The sequence below is a fragment of the Mesoplodon mirus genome (assembly GCF_964341445.2).
Source record: "Mesoplodon mirus genome assembly, chromosome: 18".
Lineage (NCBI taxonomy): Eukaryota > Metazoa > Chordata > Mammalia > Artiodactyla > Ziphiidae > Mesoplodon > Mesoplodon mirus.
This window is the reverse complement of record NC_138994.1, coordinates 47,070,543-47,086,944: the sequence shown is the minus strand read 5'-3', so window position 1 is coordinate 47,086,944 and position 16,402 is coordinate 47,070,543. Positions and strand designations below refer to the sequence as shown.

General features: G+C 56.9%; 3 protein-coding genes across 9 annotated transcripts; all 3 read right to left on the bottom strand.

Annotated features, from left to right (window-relative positions):
* Positions 1 to 7: 7 nt before the first annotated feature.
* Positions 8 to 8,441, bottom strand: DVL2 (dishevelled segment polarity protein 2). 7 transcript variants are annotated; one of them, XM_082604900.1, is made up of 15 exons: positions 8,016 to 8,441; positions 5,469 to 5,538; positions 4,857 to 5,002; positions 4,617 to 4,726; positions 4,357 to 4,492; positions 4,153 to 4,243; positions 3,933 to 4,002; positions 3,688 to 3,827; positions 3,525 to 3,601; positions 2,729 to 2,796; positions 2,412 to 2,540; positions 2,172 to 2,303; positions 1,867 to 2,046; positions 1,195 to 1,413; positions 8 to 1,048 (listed from the first exon to the last, which is right to left on the bottom strand). In XM_082604900.1, the coding sequence occupies exons 1-15, from the start codon at positions 8,207 to 8,209 to the stop codon at positions 600 to 602; spliced, it is 2,211 nt and encodes a 736-aa protein (XP_082461026.1). In that variant the 5' UTR covers positions 8,210 to 8,441; the 3' UTR covers positions 8 to 599. The 7 variants fall into 7 exon arrangements, with proteins under 7 accessions (XP_082461026.1, XP_082461025.1, XP_082461027.1 ...); XM_082604899.1 differs by having other exon boundaries at positions 2,729 to 2,841; positions 4,629 to 4,726; XM_082604901.1 differs by having other exon boundaries at positions 4,629 to 4,726.
* Positions 8,442 to 8,980: 539 nt separating this feature from the next.
* On the bottom strand, positions 8,981 to 13,342 carry PHF23 (PHD finger protein 23). The gene is made up of 5 exons (XM_082604044.1): positions 13,126 to 13,342; positions 11,503 to 11,534; positions 11,253 to 11,345; positions 9,872 to 10,709; positions 8,981 to 9,767 (listed from the first exon to the last, which is right to left on the bottom strand). The coding sequence occupies exons 1-5, from the start codon at positions 13,157 to 13,159 to the stop codon at positions 9,553 to 9,555; spliced, it is 1,212 nt and encodes a 403-aa protein (XP_082460170.1). The 5' UTR covers positions 13,160 to 13,342; the 3' UTR covers positions 8,981 to 9,552.
* Positions 13,343 to 14,251: 909 nt separating this feature from the next.
* On the bottom strand, positions 14,252 to 16,276 carry GABARAP (GABA type A receptor-associated protein). The gene is made up of 4 exons (XM_082604857.1): positions 16,062 to 16,276; positions 15,440 to 15,518; positions 15,183 to 15,301; positions 14,252 to 14,738 (listed from the first exon to the last, which is right to left on the bottom strand). Exons 1-4 carry the CDS (start codon positions 16,149 to 16,151, stop codon positions 14,673 to 14,675), a joined length of 354 nt encoding a protein of 117 aa, XP_082460983.1. The 5' UTR covers positions 16,152 to 16,276; the 3' UTR covers positions 14,252 to 14,672.
* Positions 16,277 to 16,402: the final 126 nt, after the last annotated feature.

Sequence of the window (16,402 nt, the reverse complement as noted above, 5' to 3'; positions counted from 1 at the left end):
GCATGGGGAGTTTGCCCCTATTGCTTTATTTGGTGTTTTATACAAGTGACTAAAATAAATAGAGTAACAAAAGCAGCTACACAGCCCCCAAATACCAAATACCCCAGCTTTCTTTGACTGCTGTCTAGGGGAACCAACCCTCTTCCACTTCCCAGGGTACCACCGACCGACCACCCTCCCACCCTGCGCAGGACAGAGCTGACTGGGCAAATGGAGTAGGAGGTCACATTTTGGGGGTAGAAGAAGGGGCCCAGGAGACAGGGATTCTTCATACAAAAGAGAAAATGTCTAGTAAAAAAATAGTCCCAAAAATGTAAAAAAGTCTATTTTAACCCCCCAAAAGGCTTATAAAAAACAATAAAGCTAAAAATAACCAAAGGTCCCTTGTTGACCCCTGAGGGAAGGGGGAGGAACCAGGCACTGCTGGAAAGAGTCACAGTGGCAACAACCTCACAGCAGGCAGCAGCCCACAGGACAGGCTGAGTCCAGGCACCAGAGGAGTAATGAGCACGTGACTGACAAGACACCCAATCACAGGACAGGAGCACCAAACACTGACAGGCCAAGGGTGGAGATCCAACATGGCCCCACCACGCGCTCTACATAACATCCACAAAGAACTCACTGGGGTTGCCCATGGCCATGTGGAAGCTTTGGCGGCTGGCCGTCAGCTCTGGGGGCACGGAGCCCAGGTCTCTGACTGGAGGGGCCCCTGGAGGCTGCACTGCTGGAGGGACAGGGGGTGGGGGAGGGGGCATCATGACCACCATCATGGGGTTATACGGGAGGGCCATGCCAGGAGGTGGGCCATAGGGATGGAGCCCTGGGTGGGCTCGGAGATTGGGAGCACCTCCTGATGAGCCCCTGGATGGGGGAGGGCCCCCATCACCAGTCCCACCAGGTTCCCCGCCCCGCCGAAGGCTGCCGCCCCGGCTGGAAGGCTCAGACTCACTGCCGCTGCCAGACTTGGACTCAGGGGCCCGCTCCTCAGGCCTCCCTGTGCGCCCCGCCCCCCCATCGCTTCGTGTCGACCCACTGCTCCGGCTCCCTGTTGGGGGAGAGGGGATGGGAGCAACTGAGCCCCAGCCCAGGGTCCCTTGGCCTCCCCAGTCCCCGCTCCAGCCTCTGCTCCCTGGCTTCACCTTGGTGCCCACGTCCAGGCCCCGGCTGTATGGGGATCTGGCGGTGACTTACCCTCACTGTGCTGGCTGCTGGCACTGCCTCCGCCGTAGGTGTAGGACGAGAGCTCGTGGTAGGGTGGGGGCTGGGGACTGTATGGATGCGGGGCTGGGTACTGGTAGGAGAAGGTGGGCAGCAGGGGCCAGGGGGTGGCCCCGGGCAAAGGAGCCAAGGTGTCCTGGTCCGAAGCGCCACTGGAGCCATCGTTGTCATTCAGAGATAGGTTGACTAGGTCTGGAAGGCAAGAGAAAGATCTAGGATCACTGCTTTAAGAAGCCAGCACCCCAAGACATCGAATGAAGAGGAACTGGGAACCGTTTCCCCACAACCATCCACGATGGGGGTTAAAACGAAGGCCTCTGACAGGAAATGTCCCACCGGCCACAGCCATCAGGGCAGGAACTTGGCCAGGGCCACCACTAGTCCCACATGCTTCTATGTGACTCAGGAAAAGCTGCCCTCCCCACCAGCAGACCCAACCCTGCATGTGGCGCACAGCTTGTCCGGCAGAACACCAGGGGACGTCAGCCCCCACGCGTGTCATCAGCCAGCTCAGGGCCCAGCGCAGGACGCATGCTGCTCAGCGTCCATGGTGGCCCTGGCTGGTTTCTGGGCTAGGCCTGGGGTTGGAGAGGCAGGACGAGGCAGCCAGATCCGCTCTCCCTGGGCTGGGACAGGGGCACTCACAACTCTCACAGCCGCCACTGAGGTCTCCAAACACATAATAGCACTGCTCAGAGAAGGTGATCTTGTTCACGGTGTGCCGGATGAGGCCTGCCTTGAGCAGCCCGCTGGCGTACTTCCGGGCCTCCCGCCGCTCAGGAAAACCCTCCACGTGATGGTAGAGCCAGTCAACCACGTCCGAGCCTGGATCGCCCAGAGCAAAGAAAGGCCTCAGGTTCTTCTCCCCAGCTCCTGCCTCACCCCTGCCTGGACCATTCCCAGCTTTGGCCTCCTCCTCCCCACACCACCTGCCCAGAGCCCAGCCGTACCCAGAAAGGCATTAGGGATGGTGATCTTGAGCCACATGCGGTCCCGAACTTCCAGTCCAGACTCTGGAGCTGCCATGGCCTTGGTCACAGATGCCATGTCTGTATGGATGGAGAGGCCCCGGCCCTCACAGCCTGACAAAGGAGAAACAGAAAATGAGAGGTAGGGCCAAGGAGCGGTGGATTCACACCACACTGGGTGGTCTTCCAGGGAGGCTGGATGAGGTGGGCCTGGGGGCTCACCATCAGGAAGAGAGGACCCAGATGTGATGGTGCTCATGGACGAAGAGCCTGGATAGGCTGGGAAGGTGCCAGTCAGCGCAGCAGAGTGTGAGACCCAGGCAGCAGGGTCAATCGGCTGGATGGGCTCATCTGGGAGAGCGAAGGCCACCAAGATGGTCACTTCCCAGTCCCAGAGAGCCAGCCCTGTCCCTCCCCGAATAAGACTCCTGTCCCAGCCCCATCTTGACCCTCACCCACCCCACTCCCTGTAGCCTGGAGGCCAAGGGTATCCACACCCGCCCTGTCCTCCCAGCTACAGGTCCCTGAGCATCACTCACTTCGGGGGAGAGTGAAATAGGCCTGGGGAGAGGGATCCCAGCACTTGGCTACAGTCAGCACGATGGGGCTGTGAGGAAGAGGAGGCCAGTCAAGCTGGGGTGAGGGGAGAGGCCTGAGGAGTGGGGAAGCCTGGAATGAGAATGGGTGAGGGACAAAAAAAGGAAAAGAAAAAGGAGCACAGACATGGCTGGGCCAGAGAAGGTGATGGTGGAAGGCTCCACAATGCGGGTGACTCACCAACACGAGTAACTCTTAAAAACACACTGCTGAGCAATTCAAGTGAGTATACGCTGCATGGTCCCATTCAGAGCAAGTCCGAAAACAGGTAAAACTAAACTGTGTTGTTCAAAAACACGTGTATGGCCGGTGAAACGACGACCAAGCAAACCATCGTGGTGATGACCAAAGCATCAGCAGACTGGTTACCTCTGGGGGAGTGAGGAGGGAGGGAGTGGGAAGGGACACTGCGAGGGGCTCTCCCGGGTCAGAAATCTTCTAGGTCATGATCTAGGCGGTGGGGACACAAACACCCACTCACTCCAGACTCACTCGTTACGTGTTCTTGCTCTATGTATTTTTTTTGGCAGCGCCGTGCTGCATGCGGGATCTTAGTTCCCTGACCAAGGACCGAACCCTCGCCCCCTGCAGTGGAAGCGCGGAGTCCCAACCACTGGACCGCCAGGGAAGTCCCACATTACGTACTTTCTGATGAGCATTATGTTTCGCCACTTTAAAACGAAAGGTGAAAAGGCAAAGAAAGAGAACCAAGGGCCTGAGACCAGCTCGGAGGCTCACCCCGGCTTGTGCACGATATCCCTCAGCACCCGCACCGCATCATCGTTGCTCATGTTCTCAAAGTTCATGTCGTTCACCTGGCAGGAGGGGCAGTGGGTCAAAGGTGGGGGAGAGGGGCTGAGGGCCCTGGCCTGGGTCAGTGGGTGGCCCCGCCCCAGCTCACCTGCAAAAGCATGTCCCCGGGCTCAATGCGCCCATCAGCCGCCACAGCCCCACCCTTCATGATGGAGCCGATGTAGATGCCTCCATCTCCCCGCTCGTTGCTCTGACCCACAATGGAGATGCCCAGGAAGTTGTACTTCTCTGTGGAGGGAAGCTAGGTGACGAGAGGAAGGCCCAGTCTCATGCCTCCCAGGGACCCTGGAGACCAGGTCCTCCCAGCCCCCAGGGCCCGGGCGCCCTCCATACCCATGTTGAGCGTGACTGTGATGATGTTGAGAGACATGGTGGAATCGGTGACGCTGCTGAAGGATGAGGCCTGTGGTGGGTAAAGGGGAAGGAGCCAGACTGCCTCCAACAAGCCGGGACAAGACCCAGGATTCTCCCCGTCTGGGCCTTGTACCCCCGAAACCAAGGCCTGCATCCCCAACTCCCCCGAGGTCCAGCTGCCCCACAAGAAGCCCCTCACCCGCTCCAGGCGGGGTGGCCGCTGTTTCCTCCGCCGCCGGTGGCGCTTGAGGAGGCGGGAGGCGCTGCTCTGCTCTGTGGAGCTGCTGAACCTGTGGGGAGGTCGGGCGGGGAGCTGGCCGGGCCACGGTCGCGGGGCCAAAGGAGAGGATGGGGTGGCGGCGGGGGCGGGGAGGGCACCCCGGGGAGGTCTACGGAGCCCCACCTGCTCATGGTGTCCTCCTCCTCCGAGTCCCCCAGGCTGGTGCTCTCCAGCTCGCTGGTCATGAGGGTGGAGGAGCTCTCGTACCCTGCCAGGTGGCGCTCCAGCCTCGAGGGGCCGCTGGGCCGGTGGCCCCCCGCTGAGGGAGAACAGGAACCTCAGGAACCAGGACTCTGGCTCCTCACCCTTGTCAGGGCTTTGGGTCGGAGCCAACCCCTCCCCAGCTCCCGGTCTAGCCGGCCTCCAGGCCTGGCCCCCCTCACCGCCGCGCTCACTGCTGTCTCGCCTGCGAGGCCGCTCCCGCCTCAGAGACACCACTGACTCTGTTTCTGTCTCGGGCTCCAGATTTTCCCGGCTGCTGGACACGTTAGGGCTAGATGGGCAAAGAGGGTTTCCCACCTGCGTCAGTGGGACAAGGCTCCTAATCCTCGGCTTCCCCTCCCAAGGGGCTTGGATTCCCTCCTCACCTCCCTCCCCTGGACTCAAGAATCCCAAGGACTCACTGGAAGGATGGAGGCCTGGAGTCTCCAATGCCACTGGTCCTCTCCGGTGGCAGAGGGGGTACAGGTGGTGGTGGAGGCGCCGGGTCTGTCCGAGGCTCGTGGGCTGGGGGGGCCATCTCAGGTTGGGGGTTATCTGATGACACTAACTAGAAGGATGCAAGTGATTTGAAAAGAACAACAACAAAAGAAAACGGCTCAATGGGGAAGTGAGGCATATGAGATAAGAGTAAGAGGAAAGAGTAGAAAAGGGGACAGCGCCTGAGAGAGCCTGGAGAAAAGCACAAAAAAAGCAGCAGCAAGCGTTAGAGGCTCCAGAAGGAGAAGGCTGAGGAGCTCCAGCTGGCTGGCTCTCCAAACAGGTAAGGAGGATGGGAGTTCCCTGGCAGTACAGCGGTTAGGACTCGGTGCTTTCACCGGCAGGCCCAGGTTCAGTCCCCGTCGGGGAACTAAGATCCCCGAAGGCCGCACAGGGCATGGCCAAAAACAAACAAAGAAACAAACAGGTAAGAAGGCAAAGAGCCAGAGCTTCCAGCAACTGAGAGGGGGCGGGCACAGGCTGAGGCTTGGAGGAGCTTGGCAATGCCAGAGGGACTCTCTGGCAGGGCCCCTTACCCAGGATACCACCCTTCCGTTGAAGCAGGGAAGGCGAGCATTGTCATCTGAAATCTCTTCCTTCACCACCCTGCCGAGAGACAAGATAAAGGTCAGTGAGACTGGACTGGCTTCCCCCATCCACCCGCACTCGAAGTTTCTCCCAATCTTCATCCAGCTCAAGGATGTTGCTTTTCTCCCACCTTGTCCAAGTCTCCTTCTCTGACGCTGAAACACTTACACCTAAGAAATCACCAAACTCAATTCCTTTTCCTTATTTCTCCTTCTCTCCCCAGCTCATCCTCAGGGGCTCAGCGCTGTTCCAGAGATTTCCTAGAGTCTGATTCAAACCTCTCAGTCCAATTTCAAAGGCTTCCCTTAAGGTTGCCCCAGCTGCCCCAGATATCTAACCTTAGGAGCCCTGCAGGCAGCCTCCCTCCAACTTTCACCCTATTCCTCACACAACTTCCCCCAAAGGCTTTGGTCCTCATCTACATCTCTACTTTTATGCTTTCCTTAGTTTTCTCTAACTCACTTCCAGAGAGATGTCCAAATGTGCTGTCTTCCCCTAGATAAAAATACCCATTAGACCAAAGAATAGTACCTTCCTCACTAGACTGAGCTCCCAAGCAGAGGTGAAGCCCAGACCCCCATTCTCCTGTGCCTCACCTGGCACAAACTCTGCACCAAGCCATCTGCTCCTCCTGACAGACCCTAAAGCCCAGCCCTGGGGGTCACCTCTCCCATGGTTTCCTTCAACGGACCTTCTTTTCAATCACCAAGTGAAATCATTAATGCCTGTCTTGTTCAACACCATGTCCCCGGCCACGGGCCAAAGTACCTGATACTTAGTAAGCATTAACAAATACCTGTTGGCTAAACTAATAAACGTGTAAACTATGACACGCTCTGCCCTGAATAGACTCTCACACACACTCCCCCCCAAATTGGGATATCTGGTCGGATTAACTCTTTTTTTAATATAAATTTATTTATTTATTTATGGCTGCGTTGGGTCTTTGTTGCTGTGCACAGGCTTTCTCTAGTTGTGGCGAATGGTGGCTACTCTTCGCTGCAGTGTGTGGGCTTCTCATTGCGGTGGCTTCTCTTGCTGTGGAGCACAGGCTCTAGGCACACGGGCTACAGTCGTTGTGGCACACGGGCTTAGTTGCTCCGCGGCATGTGGGATCTTCCCAGACCATGGCTCGAACTCATGTCCCCTGCATTGGCAGGCGGATTCTTAACCACTGCGCCACCAGGGAAGGCCCGGGTCGGATTAACTCTTTAGCCTAATATGGTTCTAAGAGCCTGGATATATGTCAGCTCAATCCCACCTATTATCAATGTGACAACACAGCCCAGTCACTACCAATCTGTCTCAGCAAAACGTTGTATTCTTCCCAACATAATCCAGTCTCAGCATAGTCCAGCCTGCCAAGTGATTCTATCCTGTATCATCATAACCTAGTTTAAGAATTAGACTCAATGCTAATAAGAGCAATGATCACACACCAAGAACGTACCATGCACCTGTACTAAGCATTTTACTCTGGTTAACTCCATTTCACAGACGAAATCAAGGCACAAAAGTTAAATAAATTGCCCCAGATTATAGTGCTGACAAAAAGAACATTGAAATCCAAGGTAACTCCCAAGACAGTACCACCTTCCCAACGTCCAATAGTCTTTCTACTAAGTAGAGCCCAGTCTGTTCAGTTTTCCTATAACCCAGGCTATCCCAGCCTGATCCAGCCTCCCTTCAAGAGCTGAGACTGAGGACCAAGAGAGCACAGTCCCAAAGGCTATAAACACAAAAGGGCCTACTCTGCATTATTTAAAGTCCCAGTCTTGCCCAGACTGTCCCAAATTACCCCAGGGTAGCCCAATCTATTCTACCACGTGCAGCTGTCTACACCAATACAGACTAAAATATCCCAATACAGCTGACTGTACCAGCTGTATTGGTACAGACCTCGTCAGCCCCGTCTGCCTTTGTATTGAGTGTCCCAATAAAAACTAGGCCCCCAGAGAAACTAAGATCAATCAAAAGAACCCGCTGGAGACCAGAATGGCATCCCAACAGAACACTCTGCATTAGTACGGACTAGACTGTCCCCAAACTATCCTGTCTGCCTTAGTATAGGACAGAACATCCCAAGCCTGCCCAGTATAGCCCAATCTACATCAGCAGAGTCCACAATATCCCTACATAGCCTGTGTGCTACAGGACTACTCACAATGTAGTTACCAGCGGAGAGATCAATCTACCTCAGCACAGACCAGAACACCCAAAAATAAACCAGTGTGCCCCACTCTATTCCAGTATAGCCTAATCTTCTATAATCTGGTTTAGTATAGCCCAGTCTGTCCTCCTACAGTTCCGCACGGCTCAATCTAAGCATAACCTTGTCCGTCCTGGGATAGCCAATCTACACGAGCATAGTAAAGATGTGCTCCACTAGAGCCCAGAAAATCCCAGCATGTCCCAAAGTAGACCAGTGCCCCTCAATATTACCCAACCCACAAAAGCACAGCCCCCGTCGTTCCTAGTCTAGGCCTCGCGCTCACCCGAAATCCTGATCCATAGACTTGAAAAAGTACTTAGCGCCCGCGGGCCGCTGCAAGACGCTCTTGAAATCGCCGAGGGTGATGCGCTCGGCGGGGACGGGGATCTTCACCAGGTAGGGAGTCTCTTCTTCATCCAGGTGGTAAATCACCTTCGTCTCCCCGACACCACCGCCCCCAGCGCCGCTGCCCGCCATGGTCTCGCCCGCGCGCTCCCGGGCTCCGCCGCCCACCCAGCGGGGCTGATCGCCCCCGCCGCGCCTGCGCACTCCCACGAACCGACGCGCGAGCAACGCGACCGACCAAGCGCAAGAAAGGTGCAAAAGGGAAAAAGACAAGGCTCAGCGAGGTGACGGCGGGGGGTGCTGGGGACGGGCTGTGGGGCGCGAGTCAAAGCCGCGGGCTCCGCCGCCGCCGCCACCGCCGCCGCCGCAGACGTCGCGAGGGCTCTCCAGCGCCCCGCCCACCTCTCCCCATGTCACGTGGCTAGAACTAGCCCGCCCCCGCTCTGCCCGTAACGCCCCACCACGTGACCCTCACTGGTCACGTGACTCTCAGCTCCGCCTAGCGCCCCCGTCACATTATTGCCACTTTCAGCAACGGTCTCCCAACCCTCTACGGCTCCGCCCCCAAGTGTGTCCCCACCCGCCTCCTCCAACTACCCTGGCTCGGCTGGCCTCTGCCCTCAGGGGGCAGGCAACCGACTCCCACCCCGCTTTACCCCCTCAGAGAGCTCCAAGCAACTCTGATCCGCTGGAGCGTGCAAGTGGGAGGTGAGGGTGGGAATTGTGGGGGGGTCCTTGACTGGGGGGTGAGGTGGGGCAAAGCCAATCGAGGTCCTAGGGTTGGTGGAAAAGGCGCAGCGCCAGGCAATTTTCAGCTTGGACTTTTAAGGGAGGTGAGTTTCAGCCCCACCCCCAGCCAGCTTTTCCAAAGCCTCCCTCCCAAGCAGGACAGTCAGTGAGGGCTATAAACACAAAAGAGCCCACTCTGCTTTATTTACAACACGAAGGCTGTCTGTACAAACAGCTGGCCAATATTATTAAAAACAAGAGGTGAGAGCATCATCACCTTTCTGTTTTCCTTCCTCCCTCGGCCAAGCTCTGGTTGGTACTCCACCTCTGAGCTGCCATACTCAAAAGGAGAAGTCCAAAATTAAAAATACAACCGGTGTAGAATAAATGGGGAGTGAGATAAAAGATGAGGGAGGGGAGTGCTATATTTACACTAGAGTTTTATAGACAACCGTCCCACTCCATCCCAATTCCAACCCTGGCCCAGAAGGTGAGTGGTGGCAGGTCCAAGGGACAGAGCTTAAGTGTCTAGGGACCCAGACAGCTGCAATAGGTCCGAGTTCAAGTCCACAAGACGGGAAGGAAGGGTAGGATAGGAACATCACTCATTTCCAAACCAGCCTCCCTTGGGAATTTCTGCCTTGAAGTGGGACAACATCCCAGCTCCGGGTGACAGGCTGATGACCCTGAGGCTCAGTTCCCAAGTCATGTTGCCATTCGAAGTTCCAGCCTAGAGATGGCATATGTCAGGGCTCTCCAGATTTCGGAGGCCCCCCTAACCGCCGGGCCTCTGGCCGCAGTTCCTTGCATTTCTGGCAGTAAAAGAAATCAGGGACATTGGTCTTCTTAATCTTAGCACAGGAGAGGTGGATCCACGTTCCACACAGGCTGCACTCAATCATGGGCCGGCCTGCAAAGGGCTTTCGGCAGTAACACGTGATCAGATCCCATGAGTCATCACCTGGGGAAAAGATGGTTTGTTTGGTGTTCTGCTGGAGCTCTTAGATCCACAATACCCCCAAACCCATCAACCCAGCTACCCCTGGGCAGCCCCAAACTTCTCACCTGATTCTACCATGATGTCCTCATCCATGACCCGCATCTCGCCTTCACTGGAGCTGGCATCTCCATCTTGGCTTGTTTCAGTGCTGCCCACGTCCTTGCTTTCACTGTCAGTGGGAGGGACTCCTTCAGGGTGCACTGTGGCAGGGGGCCTAGGAGCTTCAGGAGGTGTTGGCAGCACGGGGGCTGGGGCTTCCCCTCCTACCACTGCTGCCATCTCTTCCTCCTCCTCTTCCTCCTCTTCTTCCTCCTCCTCTTCAGAGTCTGTATCGCTGGGGGGTGCCCGGGGAGGCCCAGGAGGTGGGAGTCTATCCCCCCGCTCTGCCTTTTTCAACTTCCGCTTCTTGCTCTTCTTGATTCGAGACCTCTTTTCCCCATCCCCAGGGGCTGGCCGAGGCCTCCGAAGCACCCCAAAGCCTGTCCCCCCTCCTGGCCCCAACTTTCGGTTCTTTCGGTCCTTCTTTCGAGGAGGCTGGGAGAGGTCCCCCTGGGAAAGGGGCACTGGGGTGAGAGCAGCAGGGGGCCGGGAGGCATGTGTCAGGGATGTGGGGGACAGTGGAGATGCCATTTTGGGCCCATCTAGATCAAAGAGAGAGTCCTTGAGTTTCATCTTCTCAAGCAGGGTGGCACTGTCAGGGGCCTGCAGACGAGGGAAAGTGGACCTTGGGGGTCCTGGCTGGGTGGGACCTGCTTGAGCTGCCCTCCTCTTGGATGACTTTGCTTTCTTAACAAAGGTTTGGATGGTTCTGAGATCTGAGGGGGCTGAGTCCCAGCCATCGCTGTCTGCCGCACTCTCACCTCGCAATGGAGAGCTGGAGCCGGAGGCTGGCCAATCATTTTCCTTAAAGGGGAGAAGAGACCAGGATCAGCAAGGGGCCCAGGGTCATCTCAGCCCCTATACAAACCCAACTTAAAAGACCAAAATATCCGGCCCAAACCACTAAATCTTACTGTATTCAGAAAACTTATCCCCACCCCAATTCCCATCATCTCCTCTTGAACACTTCCATGTTACCCCCACCTCAAATTCTAACCATCTCCCCAATGCCCACTGCCTTCACAACACAGCATCCCCCAGACCAGAGCCATATTTCTCTAGTTCTTTCTGAACAGCCTCATTTGTTACCATTTTTAGCTTCCTAAAGTTTTTATCCAAAAGCACCTTCCATTTAGAGCACCCCAAAACCATTCACTGCACTCAAACCACCTATCTATTAATCCCACCCCCACTCCAGATACTAGTTTTCCCACCAAAATTTCCATTTCCCTAGTCTTACATATAATTTCTAGGCTCTGCCTACAAAGTAATACAGTCTCATAAGCTCAAGAGCCCCTCTACAGCCCTAGGACACCACCCTCCAGTCAGTTGTCCTCCTATCCCTACCTCCTTGCTAGGAGGGATGTAACCAGCATAGGCCAAAACAAAACTGCAGAATTTGTTGAAATCCTCAATTGTTCTCCGTCGTTTCTCTGGTGGCTGAAAGGAAAAAAATATGTAGCACACACAGTTTACGAGGGACATTCCCAAAAGCATAGTCCCTGGAGTGAGAAATCTGGAAAAAGTGGGAGAGGGATAGAGAAGGAGCAGGGGATCCTGCAGTAATACTGGGCTGCAAAAGAATGGGAAACCTCACCTGAGTCTCTGGCTTAAGGGTCGGAGGTGGATCTGTGAAAGCAATAAAAGCTGAGTCAAGGCACTAGGAAAGAGTCGGTGTAAGACCCCACCTCTCAACCTCCGAGGTCCCAAGTGAACCCCCTCCGCTCCCAGGTCCTTCAGCCAGACGAGCAGGCCCCCAGCGGTGCTGGACCCGCCGCTGCTCCCCCTTCCGCCCCGCGAGGGGCGGAGCCTGGGCGCGGCGCCCTCTCAGGCCTCGCTATAGCGCTCCCCTTCCCCCCACCGGAGGCTTGGCGCTCCGCCCCCCCCCAACTCACGGTTTCTCTAGACTCCGGGTTCCTCGGCTCTCTCGGCGCCCCACCCGCCATACCGCTCCCCGGACCGAGCCCGGGCTGCCGCCTGCCCCTGTCCTTCACACGCGCCCAGTGCCCGGAGTTCCCACCCCGCCGCGCTCTACCGCCCCGGGCCCTCCGCGACCGCACACGCCGCCCGCCGGCCCCCAGGGTCTAGGATGACCACGCCGAACCGCTCCCCGCCCTCCGGCCCCTTCTACTCGAGCACGAGGCCCGGCGCGCCCCTCACCCCCACCACACACACACGGGCTCACACATCCAACGCCACTTCGCGGCCGGGACAGACCTGAGAGCTCTCACCCGGACGCGGCCCCACCTGCCCCCCCTTACCGCGCTCCCCACAATTTCGCCGTCCCCCCGCCCCCATCCGGGGCTTTGGCCCCTCCCCGTCTCGAGCTCCTCGGGCTCCCCGCCGGGCCCCGGGCCCAGTTCCGAGCTCTCTCCGGCCGCCGCCCCCCCCTCCCTGCCCCCGGACTCGCCAGCAAGTCACTAGGCTACGGACCCCTAAACTCGAGCCCCTCCCAACCAGCTACTCTCTTCCTCCCCAGCAACCCCCGCTGCTGCCGCCGCTGCCCCCCTCACCCTCCGCAACTCCCAGGCTCTAACCCTCGCCGACCGACCAAGCCCCCCCCGCCGGCGCAACTCGCCGGCCTTAAACCCCCACCCCGGCCCACCGCCCCCAAAACTAGCCAGCTCTCGTCGCTTCCCGGCTCCCTCTCCCCACAACTACCCCCCCGCATAGGTCTCTCTATCGCAGACAATACCCAGCCCCTCTCTTCTCCCCACAACTATCTGCCCACCCCTCCAACAATCACCGGGCTAGCTCCGGCGGCAACTACCGGGAGCTCCGGCACCACCGCCACAAACTCCCCCACCTCGGCGAACTACCGAGCTCCTCACTCAATCCTTTTCTACATCCTTCCTCCCCAACAACTCTCCGGCCCCCAGATTCCCCCAACCTCCCAGTTCTAGGGCCCCAACCTGCCGGAGGCCCTTTCGGCCCCTAACCCCCGAAGCTGTGGGTTTCCAGCTCCCGCTCCCCCATCCCACCCCACCCGCCCTACACACACACAGCGCCTGATCTCCAACTACCCCCAGCCCAGTCTCCCACTCCTCTTTCTCCAAGGTCTCTCAACTCGTCACTCTCCCACCTCCAGGGGCAGGCCCCCGACCCCCGACCCCCTCCCCACCCTCCCCCGTTGGGCTCCGGGGCTCGACCTCCAAGTTTGCCAATAGATTCCTCGCCCGCCCCCCGCCGGCTAAGCGCTCTGTGCCGGTCGAGAGCTCACCTTCGGGACTGGGCTCCGCCATGGCTTCCAGCATCGCCCCCTCCCCTCCTCCCGGTCCGGCGCCCCCCTCCCCTGAGCCGGGGATCCCGGTGCCGCCTCCGGTGCTCGGTGCTCCTACTGCCTCGCTCCACGGAGGTGTCTGCTTCGAGTCGGTTGTGACTCGAGTCCGCTAGCCGCTGCCGCCACCTCCCTCTACCACTGCCTCCCGCACTCCCGGACCGGGCCCCCTCCCCCCGCGCCGCCGGCCGCCTGCTCCCTCCTCCTTCTCTCCTCCCTCCCTCCTCCTCTCTCCCCCCTCCCTTCGCGGGCGCTAACGCGCAATGCATCAAGGGGATTATAGTCCGTCCGGGGGCAGCAAAAAGGACACTGCATAAGCCTCCGGAACTTCAGTTCCCAGCAAGCCACGGATTGGCGCAGGCGCACTAAACCGCTCTCCTCCCCCGGGGAGTGGCGGGGAGATTGGGAGCAGAGGGGAGAGTGGAAGAGTGCGCTCAGGCTCCTGGGAAATGTAGGCTGGGCGGGGCTAAGAAAGAAGGGGATGAAGGGAAAGAAGGGATTAGAACTTTCGGCCACCATACTGCCTCATTCTGCGGCTTCTTTCTACCCACGGGGGACCGCCCCACTTCCGGCCAGACAGAGAAAAGGCTGCTGGGACATGAAGTTCTCCCGGTGATAATGGCTCCCTCCTCCCAGTGTTCTCCCTCTCCTGGATTACACTCCACTGGATCCCTCACGCCGGCAGTCTGTCTAAGCGACATGCATCTGAGGACAGAGTCCTTTTACTAGCTCCCACACTCGAAAATCTCCTTAACCCAAAAGGTTATGACAAACTTGGATGGTTTATCTAAAGCAGGTGCTTTCAAACTTCCACAGAAACCCACAGTAAAAAAACAATTTTCTTTATAACCTCAGGACCCAATCCATACACACGTATATAAAACTGAACTTTCATGAAATGATACTTCAGTATTCCATCCAGCACAACAAAAGCACACTTTTTATGCACAAGGAAAAGCCCAACATAAAAACAAACCAAAATATACTACTATCCCTCCAACCTCCTCTTTCCCCACCACTGACGAGGGAGAACAAAAGGGGGAGGGGAGCAACACAAAGAAAAATCCAGTTCAGTTTGGTGGTTTTCTCTTTATTGATGTGCCTCCTACCTTCCCCCCCACAATTTCAGTCCCTTCCATCTGCCCCCAAAAAAGAAGGTAGTGAAAAGAAGGGATTGTTGGGGTTCTGAGCCCCTTGGGCAGTTAGAAAGGGAACAGAAACCAAAACAATCACCAGATGTGACAGAGATTGACAGTCAAGAAGTCTAAAGCAGAATGGGAAAGGTGCTAAAGGGAGAAAGAGTGGGTACTAGAGGCCATCTCCCCCATTAACCCTTGTGTTTAAAGGGGCTAGAAGAGAGTCTCAAACATTAGGAAGTGCAGGTCCTGAAAAAGGGAGGTGGTGTTTGACCCTCAAGGAGGAGCAGGTCAAGGAAGGGGGGCCACCTCTCTCTTTGTAGAATGGGACCCCCCACCTTAGGGACAGCAGCTTCACAGACCATAGACACTTTCGTCACTGTAGGCAATGTATAGAAATAAGTCTTCTTCATGGTGTTCCTGGGGTGAAAGCAGAAAGTAACAGTGTTCAGGCAACTGGGCTTTAGTTACTTGAACCACCCACCACCGGAACAGATTCTTCCAAAACCATTCATTTTGACTCTCCCTCTCACTTGCTCCAGGCCCTAGACGCTGAACAGTATTATTCTAGCCAACAGTTTTGGGCAAAAAGACCTCAAACTGTTCTCTGCTGCCTCGGAACAGGGAGGGGCCTGGGGAGAGTCTGGATCACAACAGTTGCTCCAGCTCACTATTCTCTTTTCTTTCTACTCCCACGGCCCTGTCCAAATCCCCAACCCAAGACTATATGGAAATTTTAAGAGCAAATATAAAATTGAGAGCTAAGCAAGCCAGTTGGTCCAAGAATTGCTGACTTAAAACTTTTTGCCTCTGAAGCGCTTCCAATTCCTCTCCAAAGCCTCCACTACTTCCCAGGCACCATACCTGGTATAGCTGACCCATCGTGGCACTGGTGGGTGGAATGACATTGTTGACAAAGAAAAACAAGGCATCCTCAGCTCGGAGATGAATTCGCTTCCGGATCAAGAAGTAGAACTGACCAACTGCCAAAGATACAAGGCCTGATAAAGTCAGAGATCACAAATGCCCTCAAAAGAACACCTTCTATGTGGAGCCTCCTCCCACAGAAACTGCGCTCCCACCCTCAGAAAGCAAACCCGGGTATTGGGTCAGATTCCCACCTGTAAGATCAGAAGGCACCAGATACTTCTTTTTGTCCAGGTCTCCTATCCGAGCTTTGGGAGCCTTTTCTACTATCACCTGTTAAAGAGAAGGTGAAAATTAGGAGACGTTAGGTATATAACCGGACAGCTCCACCTGTCAAGAACTCAAACAACATTCCTAACACCCACACCTACCCCAGACTCATTTCTCTTTGTCTTTGAACACGCGGCGCAGCCCTGAGTAGGGATTCTGACCCCACTGACTCAAATTCACCTAAACATCCAGGATCCCTAAACAGGGCGTCGTAACAAACTGTTATTTTAATCATAAGGGGATGACTTGTCTGGGCCGCCTACAGCTTCAATTTGAAAAACCCCATGTGAAGCTCAGACTGTCAAACGCCCCACGGCTTCCCACATGAATCTCAAGGTCTGTCTCTCGCGTCTACATCCTCTCACCCCCAGCCCTACCGCTAGCCCACTCCTTTCACCTCCGGTCCCAGGGACAGCAGTTTCGGGCTCGTTCCCAACCCCGCCACAGCCGGCAGCCTGATGCCCGCGCTGCGGGTCCCGGACTCAAGCCCGGGCTGTGGCGTCAGCGCCAGCGCCCCGCGCCCTCGGCCCTGGCTACTGTCCTCACCGGGACCCGGTCCGGGTATTTCTTTCGGATCTTCTCGCCCTCAGAGCGGCGCTTCTCGAACGGATGCTCCTCTTTATACACGAACTTCATCCTCCCGGGAACCGGGCTGGACCGGGCTGGGCTGAGGGAACCCGGGGGGGGCCGGGACGGGGGGCGGTGGCGACGGCGGCAACGCGCGGGCGGATTCGGCGGAGCGATCCCGAGACTTGGGCCACTTCCCTATTCACCAACCCCGCCCCCGACCATCAGGAGCCTCCCCGCCTGCTACGTTACGCCGCTAGCGCAACGGCCCTAACGCCACTAGCGTAGCACCACCTACTGACCGCCGCCCCCACGCCGTC

Excerpts from the sequence above, each read along its gene's own strand:
- DVL2 (XM_082604897.1), bottom strand. The coding sequence starts at position 8,209 with ATGGCGGGCAGCGGCGCTGGGGGCGGTGGTGTCGGGGAGACGAAGGTG. Across the intron at positions 5,539-8,015 it reads TCTATGGATCAGGATTTCGG|GGTGGTGAAGGAAGAGATTT; the intron begins GTGAGCGCGAGG and ends GTCTCTCGGCAG. Across the intron at positions 4,493-4,616 it reads AGACAGCAGTGAGCGCGGCG|CGGGGGGCCACCGGCCCAGC; the intron begins GTGAGGGGGGCC and ends GTTCTCCCTCAG.
- PHF23 (XM_082604044.1), bottom strand. The coding sequence starts at position 13,159 with ATGCTGGAAGCCATGGCGGAGCCCAGTCCCGAAG. Across the intron at positions 10,710-11,252 it reads ACATCCCTCCTAGCAAGGAG|GAAAATGATTGGCCAGCCTC; the intron begins GTAGGGATAGGA and ends CTCCCCTTTAAG. Across the intron at positions 9,768-9,871 it reads GGACATCATGGTAGAATCAG|GTGATGACTCATGGGATCTG; the intron begins GTGAGAAGTTTG and ends TCTTTTCCCCAG.
- GABARAP (XM_082604857.1), bottom strand. The coding sequence starts at position 16,151 with ATGAAGTTCGTGTATAAAGAGGAGCATCCGTTCGAGAAGCGCCGCTCT. Across the intron at positions 15,519-16,061 it reads AATACCCGGACCGGGTCCCG|GTGATAGTAGAAAAGGCTCC; the intron begins GTGAGGACAGTA and ends TCTCTTTAACAG. Across the intron at positions 15,302-15,439 it reads GGTGCCTTCTGATCTTACAG|TTGGTCAGTTCTACTTCTTG; the intron begins GTGGGAATCTGA and ends TATCTTTGGCAG.